At 41.9% G+C, this 17595-nt stretch overlaps 1 protein-coding gene and 1 pseudogene across 1 annotated transcript in view; both read right to left on the bottom strand.

Annotated features, from left to right (window-relative positions):
• The window catches only part of PDE10A (phosphodiesterase 10A), a 147073-nt gene extending 129684 nt beyond the window's left edge, over positions 1-17389 (bottom strand). The window contains exon 1 of the mRNA XM_066611361.1: positions 16765-17389. Coding sequence (XP_066467458.1) covers positions 16765-16828 — 64 coding nt within the window. The 5' untranslated portion in view covers positions 16829-17389. The remainder of the gene's footprint in view (positions 1-16764) is intronic.
• LOC136637277 (5S ribosomal RNA) lies at positions 8890-9005 on the bottom strand (annotated as a pseudogene).
• Positions 17390-17595: the final 206 nt, after the last annotated feature.

Here is a 17595-nt window from a genome sequence, read left to right on the forward strand (position 1 = left end):
CGATGAATTAAACACTTTTCTAGTGGACTTTTATTCTTGCCAAGTAATTAAGAAATAATACTAAATAGTTTGAACAGACAGGACTCTGGCTCTGATTCAAGGAAAGCAATAAAATGTTTAAAAAAATACCTCAACAGAGCTGCCTTTTTCAGACAAAGAACCTTTCTTCCCCTCTGGCACACAAGTTTGGGAAGAAAGCCAAGGCACTACTTATCAGCTGTTTGACATCAGGGGAGGACTGCTTGCGTCAGTAGGCCCAGTGGGGACTCCTGGCTTATGGCAATGGACCATGTGGTTCTTATCAGTTTGTGAAGTCTGGCACTTCAAGTGTGGAAAGGGAAGGGCAGAAGAGGAAGGTGATTTAAATGAAAGGGAACACTTTAAGTCTTCCCAGGCTACAGCAGTCTAGTTTACTGTAATGCATAACACTGGGCATAATCATCTCAGATATTTAGCTTCTCCCTCAGCTCAAATCTAACTTCATGAGAACAATCAAGTTCAAGCAGAGGAGAATGGTTAATTCTAGAAGCACATACTCATAAAGAATCAAGAGATATACCCCCTTCCTCGAGTAAGAGCTGAGTGGAACACTAAAGTATTCTATTTATATAGCCCCAAAGTACATGGTACTTTACACAGAGTGAAAAGTCAGGGTCCTGTCCCAAGGACCTCACAATATAGATACAACAGAGGGGCAAGAGGAGAGTAAACATGGAAAGCAGATGAGACTATTTCAGTTGAACGTACTTAAATTTACAGCCTATTCCTAATAGGGCCTTATGCAGCCAGAACTAGTGTTCTGGCAGCATAAGTTTCTTTACAGCTGTTACAAAGCATGACACACCCACTATTCAGCATGGTCTGGCCACCACCACAAGCAACAAGAGGACAGGTCCACACACCAGTAGACAGGGAAGGAGCACTGGCACCAGCAGATAAGGAAACAGCACAGTCAATGTGGGGGGGAGGAGGGTGGAATGGGGCAGAGGAAGGGAGGAATGGAGTGAGATTGGGGCAGGGAAGCGAGGTGATAAAGGCCAGGAAGGGTGCAATATCACTGGCTAAGGCACTGCTGATATCTTATTTCTCTTCCCGGTCCCAATCCACCTTCCTGAGTTCACTTGGGCTGGTGCAGATACAAACAAACTCAGCGGGGCAGCAAAGCTTAGCCCAGCGCAAGAGAACAAGTGTTCCCTTACCTCAAGGAGGCATTCACTGTTCATATGATGCAGTGTGCACCCCATGGGCATGACTCCATCTCTGCGCATGGGTATGACTCCATCTCTGCAACAAATGGAGCGCGATCGCTCCACATCTACTTTCACTGCTGCTGGGAGCCCTGCTGTAGGTCGTGCCAGCCTCCCCACACCCCCAGGAGGCTGCAGGGCCTGCAGACCTGCAGCCCCCGAGTGGCGCAATCCCCAGCCTTCCTCCGCCCCTGCTGCCTCCCCCCTCCCGCCCACGCAAGAACTTAGCGGCTCTCAAACTCTCCCAGAGAGTTTGAGAACCACTGCTGTAACTGAACAAGATACAACTTTTCTCTACAAAAATAAGGCCAGGCAATTTGTAATTTAATTAATGTAATTCCTAATCCTGCTTATCTTTGTCTAAATACACAACTCAAGAATTATTAAACTAATATTGCCTGTCAAGTAACATCACATTTCAAAAACCTAGTCTTCTTGCTCTATTTTTTAAATACAAGTCATGTCCCATATCAGCGGATTCAGTTAACCGCAGATTGGGTCCAGGTCACGCCTGCACTGGTCATCCCCAGTGCACACCCCCTTTGGAGGAAAGGGGAACGCTTCCAGAGGGGCTTCTGAGCTCAGCAGAGCATCCATCCCCAGCCTCTTGCTGAGTTCAGCAGGCAAAATAATGCGACTTCCAGTTTCTCCATGAAACTGGAGGTGACATTTTTAATGTGTGATAAGGCAGTGTGAGGTCCAGGGAAGCCAGGGGCCTCCCAGGGCCTCAGAATGCCTTACAAGGCAAAAAAAAAAAATCCTCACAGATAAGGGGGTATGCCTTTACTTTGAGACCAATATGACTATAAAAATGTAAAGTGATTATAACCTTCCCCAAAACATATTTTGAAAAAACAGTTACTGCACAGGCAAATAGTTTCCAGTGAAAACTGACTACCCTTTCTGGATTAGCTCAATAACTAATAATTTAGAGTGCGTACAATTTCCTAAAGGCAACTTTGGGCCTATCTAGATGCGTGTCCTATGCACTGCTGTGTTTGGAGACAGGGCAATCACTTTTAATAACCAGAGCATGGTTACTAACCATACGTTTTGGTTAAAAATACACTATAATTCGAAGCCTGGTAGCCTCTTGCATTTAATGTTATCAGAATTCAGTTCTTTCAACTGGGATAAATTGGCGAGTGAAAAAATCAAAACAATCAGATTCTCCATTTCCTGGGCCTGCACTCTTATCCAGCAATTTATAAGATCATAAAACAAAGATTGCTGGATACTGAGTTCCAAAACCTCCACGAACTTGCTTTGAGAAGTTGTTCCCCCTTAACTTTTCCATCCCATTTTATCATGGTCTTATTGTGCCATATCCTTTATGACCAACCCAACTGAGCGGCATGCTATTTCTCTAGCAAGATTTAATCAGCTGCCATCCATGGTCACAGAGGGGAGGTATCGCAAGATCCCTTATGAAAAACGTATCTGCCCCTGCAATCAGGGTCAAATTGAAACTATTCAACATATTTTGTTTTACTGACCCGTCATGTTAGTTTCCATTCCATCTATTTTGTTGATAGTTAATAGAGATAGGTTTTCTGATTTACAGAATTTCAAATTTTTCCTCCATGATTGTCGAACTGATATAATAGACATGGTTTCTAAATTTTTAATCGCAGTATCCTCCAAATATACTTAGGCTGCAATCTTAACCCACTTTCCAGTACTGCCATAAGGACAATGCAACTCCAAGGTAAGGGAATAGACATTGCCTTACCTTGAGGAGGCCTCCATGACTGCCCTCCAACTACAGGATGCAGCACATGCTCCACTATGCCAGTGCTGGAAAGTGGGTTAGGATTGTGCCCTTAGTCTACTTGTTAAGCCTACTACACATAATGTTCCATATTTTATTAATTCTATTTTTATCCTACCCTCTGTGCCCTCTGTGCTTTCTCTTGTAGCTAGCTGTTGCCACATGTATTATGTATGTATGCCAATAAAGGTTATTGGATTGGATTAGAACTGAACATAAGTGGAAACAAAGATAATGACAAATGCATGCTTACTACCAGTAAATATTTGGCACCTAAGTATACTCCATATTTTGAATTTGAATTCATTCATTTCATGCATGAAACCCCCTGCCCAAAGTGGGGAGGAGGCCAGAGCACACTCTTTGCATTCTCTAGGTTCCAGGTTCAGTCTCTGGAATCTCCAATTTAAAAAGATCTCAATTAGCTGGGTTGGTTTCAAAAAAACACAAACTGAAGACTCACTACCTGAGGCCTTGAAGATCACTGCCAGTAAGTAGGTAAAGTAGAGATTTTTTGTCATAAAGGCAACTGGGCCATAGCAATCAGACACTGGATGAAGTTTGAACCACAGACTATAAAAATCATTCAATTTATGCATAAAACTTTATTCTGTCACCAACAAGGTCCCATCCATTCCCAGGGTCTTACTGTTAATCAGAGAAGATAATAATGGGCTGTGACGTAAACCAATATGTGGCATCGGTAGTTTCAGATGTTCAAATGTACAAGCAGGATGGCACAAAACAGTTTCTTGTACTTGGCAGACAAAGCAACATTCACTCAGTGTGGCAACTGCAGAATATACACTTTTATGGAGTATTAATCTAGCTAAAAATCTAGCAGTCAAACACTGCTAAAATAGATAATTTCCTTTACACTACATAAGTATGAGAAACAGTGAAATGCAAGGCTCTGCTCTCAAAATGAATTTCCTCTTAAATTTAGCACAACTCAGCAGAGTACCAAGGTTCACTTAGCTGCATAGGTTACAAAGCTACATCACAAGGATCATATTATACAAGCTTCATTGAGAAGCTGGCTAAAACAACCCTGCAAACTAGCAGGAAAATCCTTGAACAATTATCAATCTATTCAGCTTCTATACTTTTATAAACTTTGTTACTTTATACAATAAAAACATTTTGCAGCAAAAGCCAGTAACATAAATCTGCTACCGCAGAAGTGATTAATGTGCAAAACACTCCCTGAAATCTATCACCAATACCAAAACATGTTGCATAAATTCAGGATATCATATGAAGAAATTGAAAGATTCTTGAGCTGCTTTTTTTTTACACAAACAGATGCTGTTTAGTTAAACAAGTCTTCTACATGACAAATTTGGTTACACCAACTTGCTCTCCAATGTCTATTCATTCAACACCTTGTAGAGAGATAAGACAAGTGAGAAGTCTGTATAAAGTTCAGAACCAAGTTACTAAGCCTATTCTAAAGCCATACAGAGGTTATTTCATAAATCTTACGCCAACTTTTACTATTTGTGTTACTTTTTGTCAGACATGCAATTATACATTTCAACTACCACTATTTTTGCTGCTTTAATGATGTTCCTTTTTTATTATTATAAATATACAAGGCAAAACAAAGTCACTTCTGGTTTCCCACGGAATCCAGATATTGAGATTTTTTAGCTGAAAAGGTCAGTCTCAGCCTTGCAGAGGCAGCACTCATGTACATAATGCCTCTGCAGGGCTCAGAAAAGCCTCCAGAGTCAAGGGGAGCACAGCTTCCCTTGGCTCCAGAGGATGGGGGGAGGGACACAGTGATAAGCGATGGGTTGCATGGATCGCTGGTCAGAACGTAGCAAAGCAATGTTCACTTGTATTAAATTTTAATGGTCCTAAAAAAAAAAACACAATATTTTGCATCCTAATCAAAGCTTAGATGTTCTGATAACAGAACAGATGTTTTAACTGGGACACAAAAAGTGCAAACATTGATGTATAGGCATTTCCCAGTATCCATGGGGGATATGTTCATCTACCCCCTCCCGCACCCCAATACTGGAAACTGAGGATGGGGGACCTATATCCATGCTCAAGGGAGATTAAAAGCAAATATTCATTTCCTGCTCCCTGTTTGCTTTTAGCCTTCTAGGCTGCTTGCCTGCTCATCTGGCTATAAACATTTTGCTTATAGCATTTGTTCAAGCAAGACACCTTATCACTTCAGGGGAATGTAATCAACATAAACAAAAGTAATGGGGAGCAGAGAACTGTGGATAACCAGATCCGCAGATACCAGGGGGGTACCTGTACTTTGATCAGAGTGGCTGGGATCCAAAGAACCACATAATTAGTTCTACATTCCCAAGTGAGTTTTGGCCTTGCAGCCTCTCATAGTACATCTCAAACTGCATTTGAAGTTGAGGGCACTTTCCAAAGTAATTGGTAATAGGGCAATGACTAATAAGGCAAAGAGATTTTGCTGTTCAAAGTAAAAGGTAAAAACTACTGCTGGGCATATCTAATTCTCTCTATAAAACCACACTAATGGTGTGTGAATTGCTTTGAGGGTTCTGTTCATCAACCTCAGCCATGCCAGCGCCCGTTTTTCTTATTCACTTTCCACAGAGGCAGAAAAAGTGCAACATCTGAATTATATTGATCAGATTGTTGGACTAGGGCTGGGAAGAACCAGGTTCAAATCCCATGCATGAAACCAGAAAGTTAACTGGGTGACCCTGGGCCAGTGCATCACCACCTAATATAATCTCTCTCACAAGTTTACTGTGAGGATAAAATAGGGTAGGGAAGAAAAAATAATATACATCACTCTTAGCTCTCTGAAGAAAATGTGGGATATAAAAGTAACGTTATTATAGCAGATACTATTTCAACATGCAGCTCACTGCTACTGAACAAATATATTCAAATATTCACTAGAAAACTGCTCACCTAATTTTTTTTCTGCTATCCCGAAAGAGCTCGCAATTTTACTTTTGAGGTTGCTTCTACTCTCTGATGATAAATTTTCTTGCATTCTGGATGAAGGTTTTCTAGATGCTGACTTGGTTAGTGGCTTAAGATACTCATCCATGTCCTCACAATAAGCACCCCAACAAGCAACAATTACAGCAGAGCTAAAAAGGTTTGATGGAGCACAAGACATCTGCCATTCACACGCTACATCAAAAACAATGATCAGATACTGCTTGAGCTGAAGAAGTTATGCCCTCATTGAATGATGGACACAAAGATGACCAACAGACCCACCTCCCTTCAACTGACAAACTGACAAACCTCTTAGAACATTCACTCCAGAATCTCTATGACATCACCTCAAATGCAACCAACCATTTATCATCTTCTGCAAATACCAAATTTTTAATAATCCTAGGCTGCAATCCTACCCACACTTACCCAGGAGTAAGTCCCATTTACTATCATTGTTAAAAGCATACACAGAGTAGCTTTTTAAAAGTACAGGTCTGTAACATTTCCCCAAATGGTAACATTTCTACACACCATGGTAGCATCAATATATTAAAAATATTGAAATGAATTGGAACCCATCTGAAATTGGCTCGCAACCCACCTAGTGGGTCTTAGAGATGTAAAATTCCCAGAAATTTTGAAGCTCATAAAAAATCCTGTTTTTCTCCTGGTTTTTTTTTTGTTTGTTTGTTTTTTTGTTTGTTTTTGTTTTTTTTTGGTGGGGGGGAGAACTGGAAATTTTTGGAAATATTGAAGAAAATGCTACATTAGCACTTTTAACAATTATTACAAACAGAATTTACTTTAATATTTATTTGTAATTTTAACAAACGGAGCAACAATCTCCTGAACTGTTTACTAGTTTATGTGGAACAGACAAGAAAATATCCACAAAACAATTTATAAAAAACCAGAGGTAACAATTATTCATATTTCCTCTCCTCAGTATTAAATAAATAAATAAAAACCCAAAAAAGAATTGAAGAGGGGGGAAGTGTATAGAAGAGAGTAGGACTAAGCTTCAATGAATGGGCATGAAATTTAATCAGAATCATTTTCTGAACTGTAATTATCAGTTTCAGTCCTTGCTTCTGCAGCTACTCTGTTGTGTCTGTCATTATCACAGTTATTATGGACTTCTAGAAACTGAAGGTTTGTCCGGATTGAAACAAGCTTCTTTACCCTTTCACATGTCAGTTTATTTCTTGATTTAGTGTGTTTCCAAACACAGACCAGATTCTTTCACATGCTGCAGAAGATGGAGAAATCTGAAGGCAAGAAGCAAGAGTAGTCAGAGTCTGTGTTGTGCAAAGACCTTGCCATGATGTTGCAGGAGGAAGATGTTTGGCAGAATCCCAGATTGCATTCCTGGACCAAATCGCTGAAGATGTTCTATATTCTGCAACATTTGAAAGTACCTTCCCAACATCAAGTCCTAACTGTGATGCTTGTTTTGTAATCCAGTCAAATGCAGTTAGCAGTGCTATCATCACTTCTATTTCCACCTCTGAATCTTGGATCCAGCAGATTTGCAGCAGCATGAATTGGATGGCAACAAAATTCTTCCCTTTTTTAAAATAAAATCTTTCACTTTACTTTCTTCTATAGTTGTAAGTGGAAATATAATGAGATTTTCAAAAACAGTTGTTTTTATCTTGGTCATTAGATAAGGAATTTCTGACAAAATCTGATTCAGATGCAGTGATTGCTGCAGCACTTGGCTTTAGAATCTTCAGGGAACTTTGCAGCTGAACTCAGAAGACCTCCTGATCAAGAACAGTGTTTCTCACTCCTGGGCAGTGGTGTCAATAGAATTCAAGTCACCTGGTGTGGGAGGCCTGTGTGTCACCCCATGTAGTGGGCGGGGCAACGCCCCAGGTGGGTGTGCTGATGTACCACTGTCCCGTCCCCACTGGTTTTTTGGCTGTACCTTTTGTTATAACACAGATATTTCAATGTGGTTTGTTTCATTGCATTCTGCATGAAATTACGCATTGATTGATATATAACATGATGGTCTTATCTTATTCCTCCAAACTCTGATTTTAGTGATTTTGACAACTTGTAGAGTCTCTCTCTCTCTCTCTCTCTCTCTCTCTCACACACACACACACACACACACACACACAGTGTCAACTTATTAACACCCTATGGCAGCAGTTCTCAAACTTTTAGCACTGGGACCCACTTTTTAAAATGACAATCTGTCCAGGAACCATTGGAAGTGATGTCATGGCTAGAAGTGACATCATCAAGCAAAAATAAATAAATAATTATAAATAATTAAATTAAAATAAAATAATTAAATAAGGGGGAACCAGTCCTGTTCCACCAAGTGAATCTACTCTGAAGTAAGTCCTATTGTGGTCAATGGGGCTTACTCTCAGGAAAGTGTGGGTAGGATTGCAGCCTGTGAGCCCAATCCTATGCATGTCTACTCTGAAGTAAGTCCCATAGTGGTTCTTGGAGCTTACTCTGTAGCCTGCCTGCAATAACAACCCCCCAAAAAGAATCAGTGAGATTTCCAGACCGCCCAGTGCCCAGTTTAAAGTTCTTCTATTTCAGTCATATCAAGATAAAGAGCCACCTGGCTTTGCAAGTGCAAAATAGAAAACATTCCCCTTACCAGCTCAAGCCTCTTTTTTGTCCTTCTTAGTGGGGGGGGGGGGCTGCCTCTGGACATTTGTTGCACTCCAGCTCCATTGGATCGGGACCATTCTGGTGTCCTCACATTTCCCTTTGCCTGGCCTGAAACCACCAGCCAAGGTACGTCTGCCTACTCATGAGTAGACACGACATGGGGCTGCTTCACTTTCCATAGGGCTTCACAGACTCGCAGCTGGGAGGGGGACCTCCTTCTCCATGTTTTTGGGGTCTGGTTGGCAACCTTCAGTCTCGAAAGACTATGGTATAAGCCTACAGCACCCGTATTCCCAGGCGGTCTCCCATCCAAGTACTAACCAGGCCTGACCCTGCTTAGCTTCCGAGATCAGACGAGATCGGACACGTGCAGGGTAACATTCATTGGATCAGGACAATTCTGACCTCTCTGGAGTCCTCTCAGCCTGCCTTGACTAAAGCAACTCTGCCTACTTGTGAGTAAACACAACCATGTGGCTTCATTTCGGGCTCAGACTCGCAGCTGGGAGGGGGGAGCTTCTGGGGTGTTATTGGAGGGCTGCACTCATTCAATCGGGACCATTCTGGAGTCATTGGATTCCTCTCAGCCTGCCCTTTCCAACGGACTATGGCAAGTACGCCATATGTATGGCTGCTACCTCACAGCTGCATTTGGGGAAATGTTACTGATCTGTACTTTTAACAGGTTTTCAACATGTATATGCTTTTGATACGTCAAGTCAACCTTTATTAGGCATAAACATTTGGTAGGTGAAGACTCTGTACGGAAACCGTAGTGAGAATATAAACCTAAGTAGTACACAAATATATGTATATGTGCACACCTATGTGTACACACAGATACAAACGTACAATACATTTTACATACAAACATGTATTATTTAAAAAACAAAATCAATTACTCTGCAGATATTGCCAAAGATGTAATGTACTCAGTGACTACTTGCTACAGAAAGCTTGGCTCGATTCAAATTACTCAAATTTAGGAACTGTGCGACAGAGAGGGTTGTATGCTCTACATCACCTGCTAGAAGGAATTGAATTATAGCTTTCTCAGAATGCTGGGGATGTAGCTCAGTAGGAGAGCGTGTGCTTTGCTTTTGATATGTATACGATCTGTACATTTAACATGTATATCCTTTTAACAATGATTACACAGGTCTACAAAATTGAGGGTCAGAAAAGTTTTTCCCAAACGTGAAGGTGGTTTGATATGAATTTGGGGTAGAATTTGATATGAATTTGATATGAAACCATGGTGTAGGCTTCCGCATGAGGAAGCTGCTTGAACCATTCACGAAAGAGGCTATGCTGTGTCTCCAAAACTAGACGTGATAGGGCAAAACGGATGCCATTTTTGGAATTGGCACCCCAAATATACCCAGGAATTGGTGTAACGTTTAAGGAAGCAAAATGTGTGTTTGGCCTGTGTTATCAATGGGGCTTACCCCCGGGTAAGTGTGGCTAGGATTGCAGCCTTTAGTATGTTTGAGAATTTATTTTTTTAACTAATCAGCAACTGCAGGGGAGGGTTAGGTGGGTTCTTCTTTATTACAAATAAATTTTTAAACTTATAATAAACTTTTAATTAATTCAATTTTGTTGTATGGGGGGTGTGACAAATTTTCCTGCTTTTTCATGTCACTTCCAGCCATGACACCACTTCCAGATCAATGAGATCACTTCCAGGGAGTCCCAACAGATTGTCATCTAAACAGTGGTGCTAAGAAGTTTGAGAACCACTATTGTAGAAGGTGATAACCAGGTGGAAATGTCACGTGGCTAGTAACAAGTGTGGTTCAATAGACAGCAGGATGCAAAGAGCGGTGGATAAGGAATATCAAGCTGCAGAAAGCATCCAGCTTGAACATAACAGCAAACAGACTTATGTTGCTGTTCAGTCCAATCAGTGACGTACATAGATGAGACAATCACATTCATCTCACTCATACCTGTAACCTAAGTGAGTTCAGAGGTGCTACAATGAAGAGGAAAAAGTAAGAACACTCTTGACATTTACCGATTTGCAAAACTAGGAGCCTTAGAAATGTATATGAAGCTTTTCTAACACAAGACACTTGAAGTAGCTTACAGCCAAAACCAACATCTCTTAGTATAGCCTTTTTATTTCTCAGATTGATACAGTCTGTGAAAAAATAGCCTGGGATAATCATAATTAAATCACCATTGCTCATCTGAAGCATATACCTATCTGAAGTAAATTTAAAAAAAAACAAAAAAAAACACCTTGCTCCATTTTAATTCTCAATTTTGAAAGTTTCTTTCTTCTCCCAGGGGACTCCAAGCCTGTTGCACAAATATCTCCAGGATCAAAGTGTTATTGAATGGCCTTGACTAAAATAACATACGCCATGTATCCTACAATAATGTGTGTCCTTGATTCCTTCTAATATCAGAACAACTTAAAGAATAACACTGCGTTCAATTGTTTGCAGTTCAGCAACCAGTAGAGGGAGTACAATATTATAAACTATACTTATTTGCTTAAAACACAGTTTAAACACATTTCGAAATAGCTATCCAAAAGTGCATAATACCTATTTCAACTGTAACCAAATGTAGGGAGAATATCTAATGAAAAATGCATTTTGGGGGAAATATAGGCAAAACACCTTGTTATTATTAGAATAATAATGTCGATTTAATTGGCACTGACAATATAACTGCTTAATGAAAAGCCTGAACAGTATCTACATCAGCTATTTTCAACCACTATGCCGTGGCACACTGGTGTGCTGCTGATGGTCTACAAGTGCGCCGAAGGAATTTGGGGTAAGATCATTTGTTAGTAGGGCTACTGAGGGATGTGAGTCACTGCTGTCACTGTGGTGAGTGTTGCCAATTGTCAAAAAAACTGATGGTGTGCATTGACAATTTTAGTACTTGTCAGTGTGCCATGAGATGAAAAAGACTGAAAATCACTTATCACTCAGAGACAATGACAACCAAGAGATTTTGCATTTTTACTACAATGTACCACAGATCTTATAGTCTGACCCTTTACGTGTGTTTGTTGTTTTTTTTAAGTGTCCCACTGAATGTAATGGAACTTAAGTCAAAGTGGATATAGGATTGCATCCTAACCCTATTAAACTTAAAACTCCAAAATCCCATAAGCACTTTGACTTCAATTAACTGTACATAGGGACTGTAGTATTTAGGCTATGCCCTAAAGAGAGCATGCAGAATCAGGAGGTGCATTTTTCTGTGTGAAATTGCACTGTTCTGTGTGAAACTGCACAAGTGAATGCACAATGAGGCACTCACCATTTTATGTGTAACAGTTTCACAGCATTAGTACTTCTTTGCACAAGAACCTGGCACTATTACTTCAATACACACAAGCCCCCTTACATGAGCTGAAGAATAACTTAGGATACAACTCCAAGTTTTCAATTGAAAAAAGTAAGATAAACGTGTACTTGGTATACATGATAAACATTTGCACGCATGAGTAAATTTGTAAAATCAGATAGACACAGTAAACATTTTCCTACAGAAATGAACATCCGCAATATGTCATCAATAAACAGGATTTGTTTTCATACACATAAAGAATGATGTCCTGAAACTAAAAATATCTACATACAATTAAATATTTGCTTAAGTTCCTTTGCAAGTAATTCGCCTTTAAATGTTTATACATTTATTACAGCTTGGAATCCTCTGCCTCTGAACATCCTGAAACTTGAAAGATGTGGCTGAAGGCTGAAAGAGCCCCTCAGGCCAGCATTCAGTGTAGTATGCAGCTGCATGCTGTAGTCTATGCAGCTGGAAATAAGTGGAAACCAGAGGCAGCATTCTCCATCTCTTGCATGGTTGGAATTTATCCCACTTTTTCTATATGGATGAAAGAATGTAGGCTATCAGGTAGTGCAACTGCATAGCCTCTGCTTATTTTAACACCAGCAAGCCCCCTGAAATCAATGAAGGTTGGGCAGTAGCAGGGTTTGCACAGCTAACAGGAATACTGCATAATGAAATACTGAAACTACATGGGACAAATGCCAAGGTAGTCTTTGCACACAACATACTAAAAATAATGAATAGATTTCTCTCACTCTCTCACTCACTCACAAAATGCCAATATTACTAAACACATCACTAAATCATATCATAAAACATTTACTAATGCCCTAAAAATGCTACCTTTTTAAAACAAACCCTGAAATGAAAAGAGTGATTCAACACCTTCCCAATTAATCATGGCTTGACAATTATCCAGTTTCTGAGATTTCTACAACTGTTTCAAATGGCTAGCATCAAATTAAGCCCCAGATTGTTTTAACAACATTTAAAGGAACATGTGCCAATCACATTAAAATATTTGTAGAATTGACTTTAAATCTTGCAATCATGTTGCAAATATAGCCAAATTATTCTAAGCCTCTGCAATCCTTCATGTGATTCAACAAAGAGATTCAGTTTTAAGAGAACTCTGTTTTAACCAAACCACTTCAACTGTGAAAAAAGCTCAAAAAACAATTTGTCTGACATTCCCTCCCCAATTTGTAGATGATCTAATATCAGCAACCTCGAAACTGGCACACAGGACTGCAACCATCCATTGCAACACTACCCTTAAGAAACACTGACAATTACTCTGTTGAACATATATTCATGATTTATGATCATGAGTAGCACACAGTTGTACAACTGTTTAGTAGCCACACTATAACATTCAACTAAGGGCGCAATCCTAACCCCTTATGTCAGTGCTTTCCAGCACTGGCATAATGGTGCCAGTGGGACATGTGCTGCATCCTGAAGTTGGGTGTCACTCAGGGAGGCCTCCTCAAAGTAAGGGAATGTTTGCTCCCTTACCTTAGAACTGTATTGCCCTTATGTCAGTGCTGGAAAGCAATGACATAAGGGGTTAGGATTGCACCCTAAGTTACTTTTTTCAGAATACACCAGCTCATATGTTCTGTCACTGAAAACCATGCAAGGAGTTTGGGTACTATATGTATTTCATTCTTTTTTTTTCTTCTTGGGAAAGGAATGACACCATCAAAGAGAGGTTTATCTTTCCATGATTTCCCTTGCATATGGCTGAACTATTATGAATCTCAGCTTGGCATCTTTTTGTATTTCTCAGCTAAATGTTACACATTTACCTAACAGCTGGGAGGGAGAGGAAGTTAGGGGTGATTTCCAATATAAAATAACTTTATAATCCCAGAGGCATCTCAGGATTACCACTTTCTTACACTGAATAAAAATTTGGTGTATATAGAAATGCAAGGACATACAAGTATAATTACACCTATTTATCTGCTACATTTCTAAACTACTTCAGCAAAACTCTCAGTGCAATTCACAAGACAACCAACAAGATCAGAAACACATCCAAACACATAGAAAAAAACAGTGGTGACAATTCAAAGACATAGAAACTATTCAATATTTTTTTAAAATGCAACTATATGGGATGGTATACATGCATAAAATGTATAAGAACTAGCACTATGACAAAGAGAGACAAAGTGAAATGAAATGTGATAAGAAGGTACATAGACATACTATAAGAACATACCAATAGCTAGAGATGCTTGTTTTTGGTGAGTAGGATAGGTTTATACCCTTATTAAACACAATAGCCTTACTTCTGAGAAAGGTAAATAATACCATTTTCAAACAGCTCTACAATAGCTGTAGAATTTCACAAAAGGGAACCAAAAACACTTAAAGCTCAGAGTTGAAACTAGGTGTTACATGTCACACACAACCCAACCTGGGTTGTGTAGAATCCCCTCAGATGAGAGGGAGAGAAAGCAGGACATTTAAAGTACAACCTGAGTGGGGGGGAGGAAGCAAAATCCTTGCCCCACGTGCACCTTACTGAAATCACAACTGCCCCTCCACAGGGATTATTTCCTCTCACAGAGTCACACTGGGAAAATAAATGTGCAGAAGTGTTCTACTCTTCTCTTCCACCATGCTCCATTTAAAACTTCTTTATAGGGATTCAGTAGCAACACAGTGAGCTTGCTACCATCACTTCTAGTTTAGCCTTAAAGGCCATTTCAAATGTTACACATTTCTTTGCTACATAAAAAAAATTTATATGTATGGCAAGAACCATGAAATGTAAGCCACAGCCAATTATGACTTTCAAGCAAATGAACACACAGGCTCATTTAAACAGGCACATGATTGTGGAACCTTCCACAAACTTGTTCATTGTGTTGCTCTCATGTGCAACACTATGCACTTTTCATCCCTCAAAACTGGCTAAAAAAGTGCCTTCCCTTGTATCAGATTTTATGGTAGCTCTACCATTAATGTATGTGCTGACTTGCTTCCTTCCAAACTTTATCCATGGGGCACTCTTTTCCCCCTTTGCAATAGGTTCACATTTTGCTTCTGCCATCTCAGACTCAAAACTCTTTGCCCTACTTACCTACTTTGCTCCTCCAAAACTGATCAGTAGCCTCTTGCATAATCTGAACACATACTGTATGCATGCATACACTACCCAGTTGGAAAAAAAGATAAGTTTAAGATACTCTGCAGGTGACCTATCAAACAAGCAGTCCAGTCACACACACATCTAGTACTCTGAGAAAATAACCAGTTATAGACCTGGTGATAAAATGAATGGCCAAAATTTTCACAGTACGAAAATAAGTAAAACAAAATAACTTGTTTATTCCAGAATCTGGGTTAATCTTAAGCGACTATAACATTCCATTGCTGTCCTCACAATAGGGTTTAACACCAACAACCAATGCTGAAGTAGATGCTGAGCAATGTGGATCATTTATTCTGCGTTAAGTGCACACACAATAGTTTGGCCACTGCTCTTATCACTCAGTCTGCATCTATGATAGAAGATGGCTCCTATTTCTTTGGTAGAACTAAACTGTTACCTACATTTATCTCATTTTCACCAAGTTAGGGCCCAATTCTATCCAATTTTCCAGTGCCGGTGCAGCCGTGCCAATGGGGCATGCACTGCATCCTGTGGTGGGGAGGTAGTCACAGAGACCTCCTCAAATTATGGGAACATTTGTTCCGTTTCGTCAAGGTGGCATTACGGTTGCACCAGTGCTAGAAAGTTGGACCCTAAAAATTGGGCCCTGAGTCTACACAGCAATTCCCTTGCTCAAGCTTCTATTGGTATGCACCATATGAATATTCTCCTGTCCTTTCCATTTTTTACCTACCCAAACCTATGGTTGCTGGACTTGGTAAAACTGCTTTGATTTGGAGATTTTTTTTATTTTGTCATAGTGACATCCCATGTCAACTGTTCACTTCAGGTTCCACACCATGTAGTTAACACCCATCACAGATCTGCACAATTCTTCTGCAATAAAGTGGGAGGGGGGCAGGAACCATGGCAAGTAAATGCAAACAACATTGATTAGAGAGCGTAACAAAAGATTCATATTTTAGGTATGGCCAACTACTTTTCTCCATCCTTCCCAGCCATGAATAACTATTCTATCACTTTTTAAATGCCTATATTTTCCATTAGGAAAGTTCTGAAACCTTATGTACTATTAGGAAAGGGAGGAGGAAGGCATTTCTTGCCACTTAAATCAGTGAGCAATCTGAGCACGCAAAGCTTCGCACAAAATCCAAGTCCCACTTGGTAGTCAGATCCTGTGCAGAATAACTGTGGTGCTTCCCACAGATCATTTATCTTCTAGCTATGCAAATCTAAATGGAGTTGCATGCTTTGTGGCAGGGCACCCGGAGCTTACTGTAAACCATCGCCTACTGGTGCCTGGCCAGCCTTGTGCTGATTGTCTCCAAGGAAGGAGATTCCGCAAGCTTTGCTAATGGAAGCCACTTCCAACGCTGTTCTTTCTGCTTGCAGCGAGCAGGTTTTCTCACCTTCTAGTCTGATCGAAACCTTCCCCGCTGCCCTTTAAAACTCTGGCTCCGTCTTCAGAGACTCTATGGCTCCCCTTCCAACGGTGCCCAGGAAACACACACATGAACTGCCACGCTTCATCTCGAAGTGCCCGGGACAAGTTTGCAGCCCCCTCCTCCCGCCTAGCCAGAACGGCCACTCCTGCAGCTCGGGGCATCCATCAGGCGCCTCCTGGCCCCCCTGCCCCGTCCTGCCCCCCTCCCGGCCAGCACAGCCGAAGAACCCAGCGCACAGCCACCTACTTGCGCTCAGGAAGCACTCCGTGAAGCGTCTGAAGCAGCTGGCCGAAGAAGATCCATCTTCCATGTCTGGCCCTAACTGAAGAGGGGCCGAGAAAGTCAAGAGGGGGCCTCTGGGTGGCTGCCTCTGCCTGCAAGCCCGGCTCCTGCGTCTGCCTCGGTGGCCGTCGCCCCGGGCGGCTGCTGCTCCACCTCCACCAGCTGGCAGACTGTAGGACCACAAGCCAGAAAGAGCGGGGCAGAGGAGCGGGGGGCCAGGAGGAGCCCGCGGATGCTGCTGCCTGTGACGTGGGCTGGAGGCGCCTTTGGAGCCGGGAGCTGCAAGCAGCAAGCCCGGGATGGAGGAAGGGAAGAGGAGTCGTCTGCTGCTGCTGCTGGGGTGGACGATCAAGGGTGCTGCTGCCGCTGCTCCCACATCCCCCGCGGCTGCCCGGGCGGCTTCCCTCCCGCGGGGACTCGGGAGCTTGGAGGGAGGCGAGGAGGGGAGCAGAGGAGGCGGTGGCAAGAAGTCAGAGGAAGATGGAGAAGGGGAGGAGGCTGCGCTGGAGACAGGGATGCGGGAGACCGTCCCCGGCGCGCTGCAGCCAGCGCTGCTGCTGCTGCTGGCTACGGGGACAGGGGAGGAGCCGTAGCCACCCCGGCCGCTTCCAGGGGAAGGCGCCCTGCCGCCGCCGCCGCCCCTCTGGCCGTGGGAGTGGAGCTGGCTGGGGCTGGAGCCGGGCTTTCCCCCTCCCACTGCTGCAGTCAGGGGGGCCTGGGGGCGGGCTGAGCGCGCTTTCTCCGGGTTGGCCATCGAGCCTCCCTCCCGCCCTTTCCGCGGGAGTTTAAGGCAGG

Source organism: Tiliqua scincoides, chromosome 1 (assembly GCF_035046505.1).
Source record: "Tiliqua scincoides isolate rTilSci1 chromosome 1, rTilSci1.hap2, whole genome shotgun sequence".
Lineage (NCBI taxonomy): Eukaryota > Metazoa > Chordata > Lepidosauria > Squamata > Scincidae > Tiliqua > Tiliqua scincoides.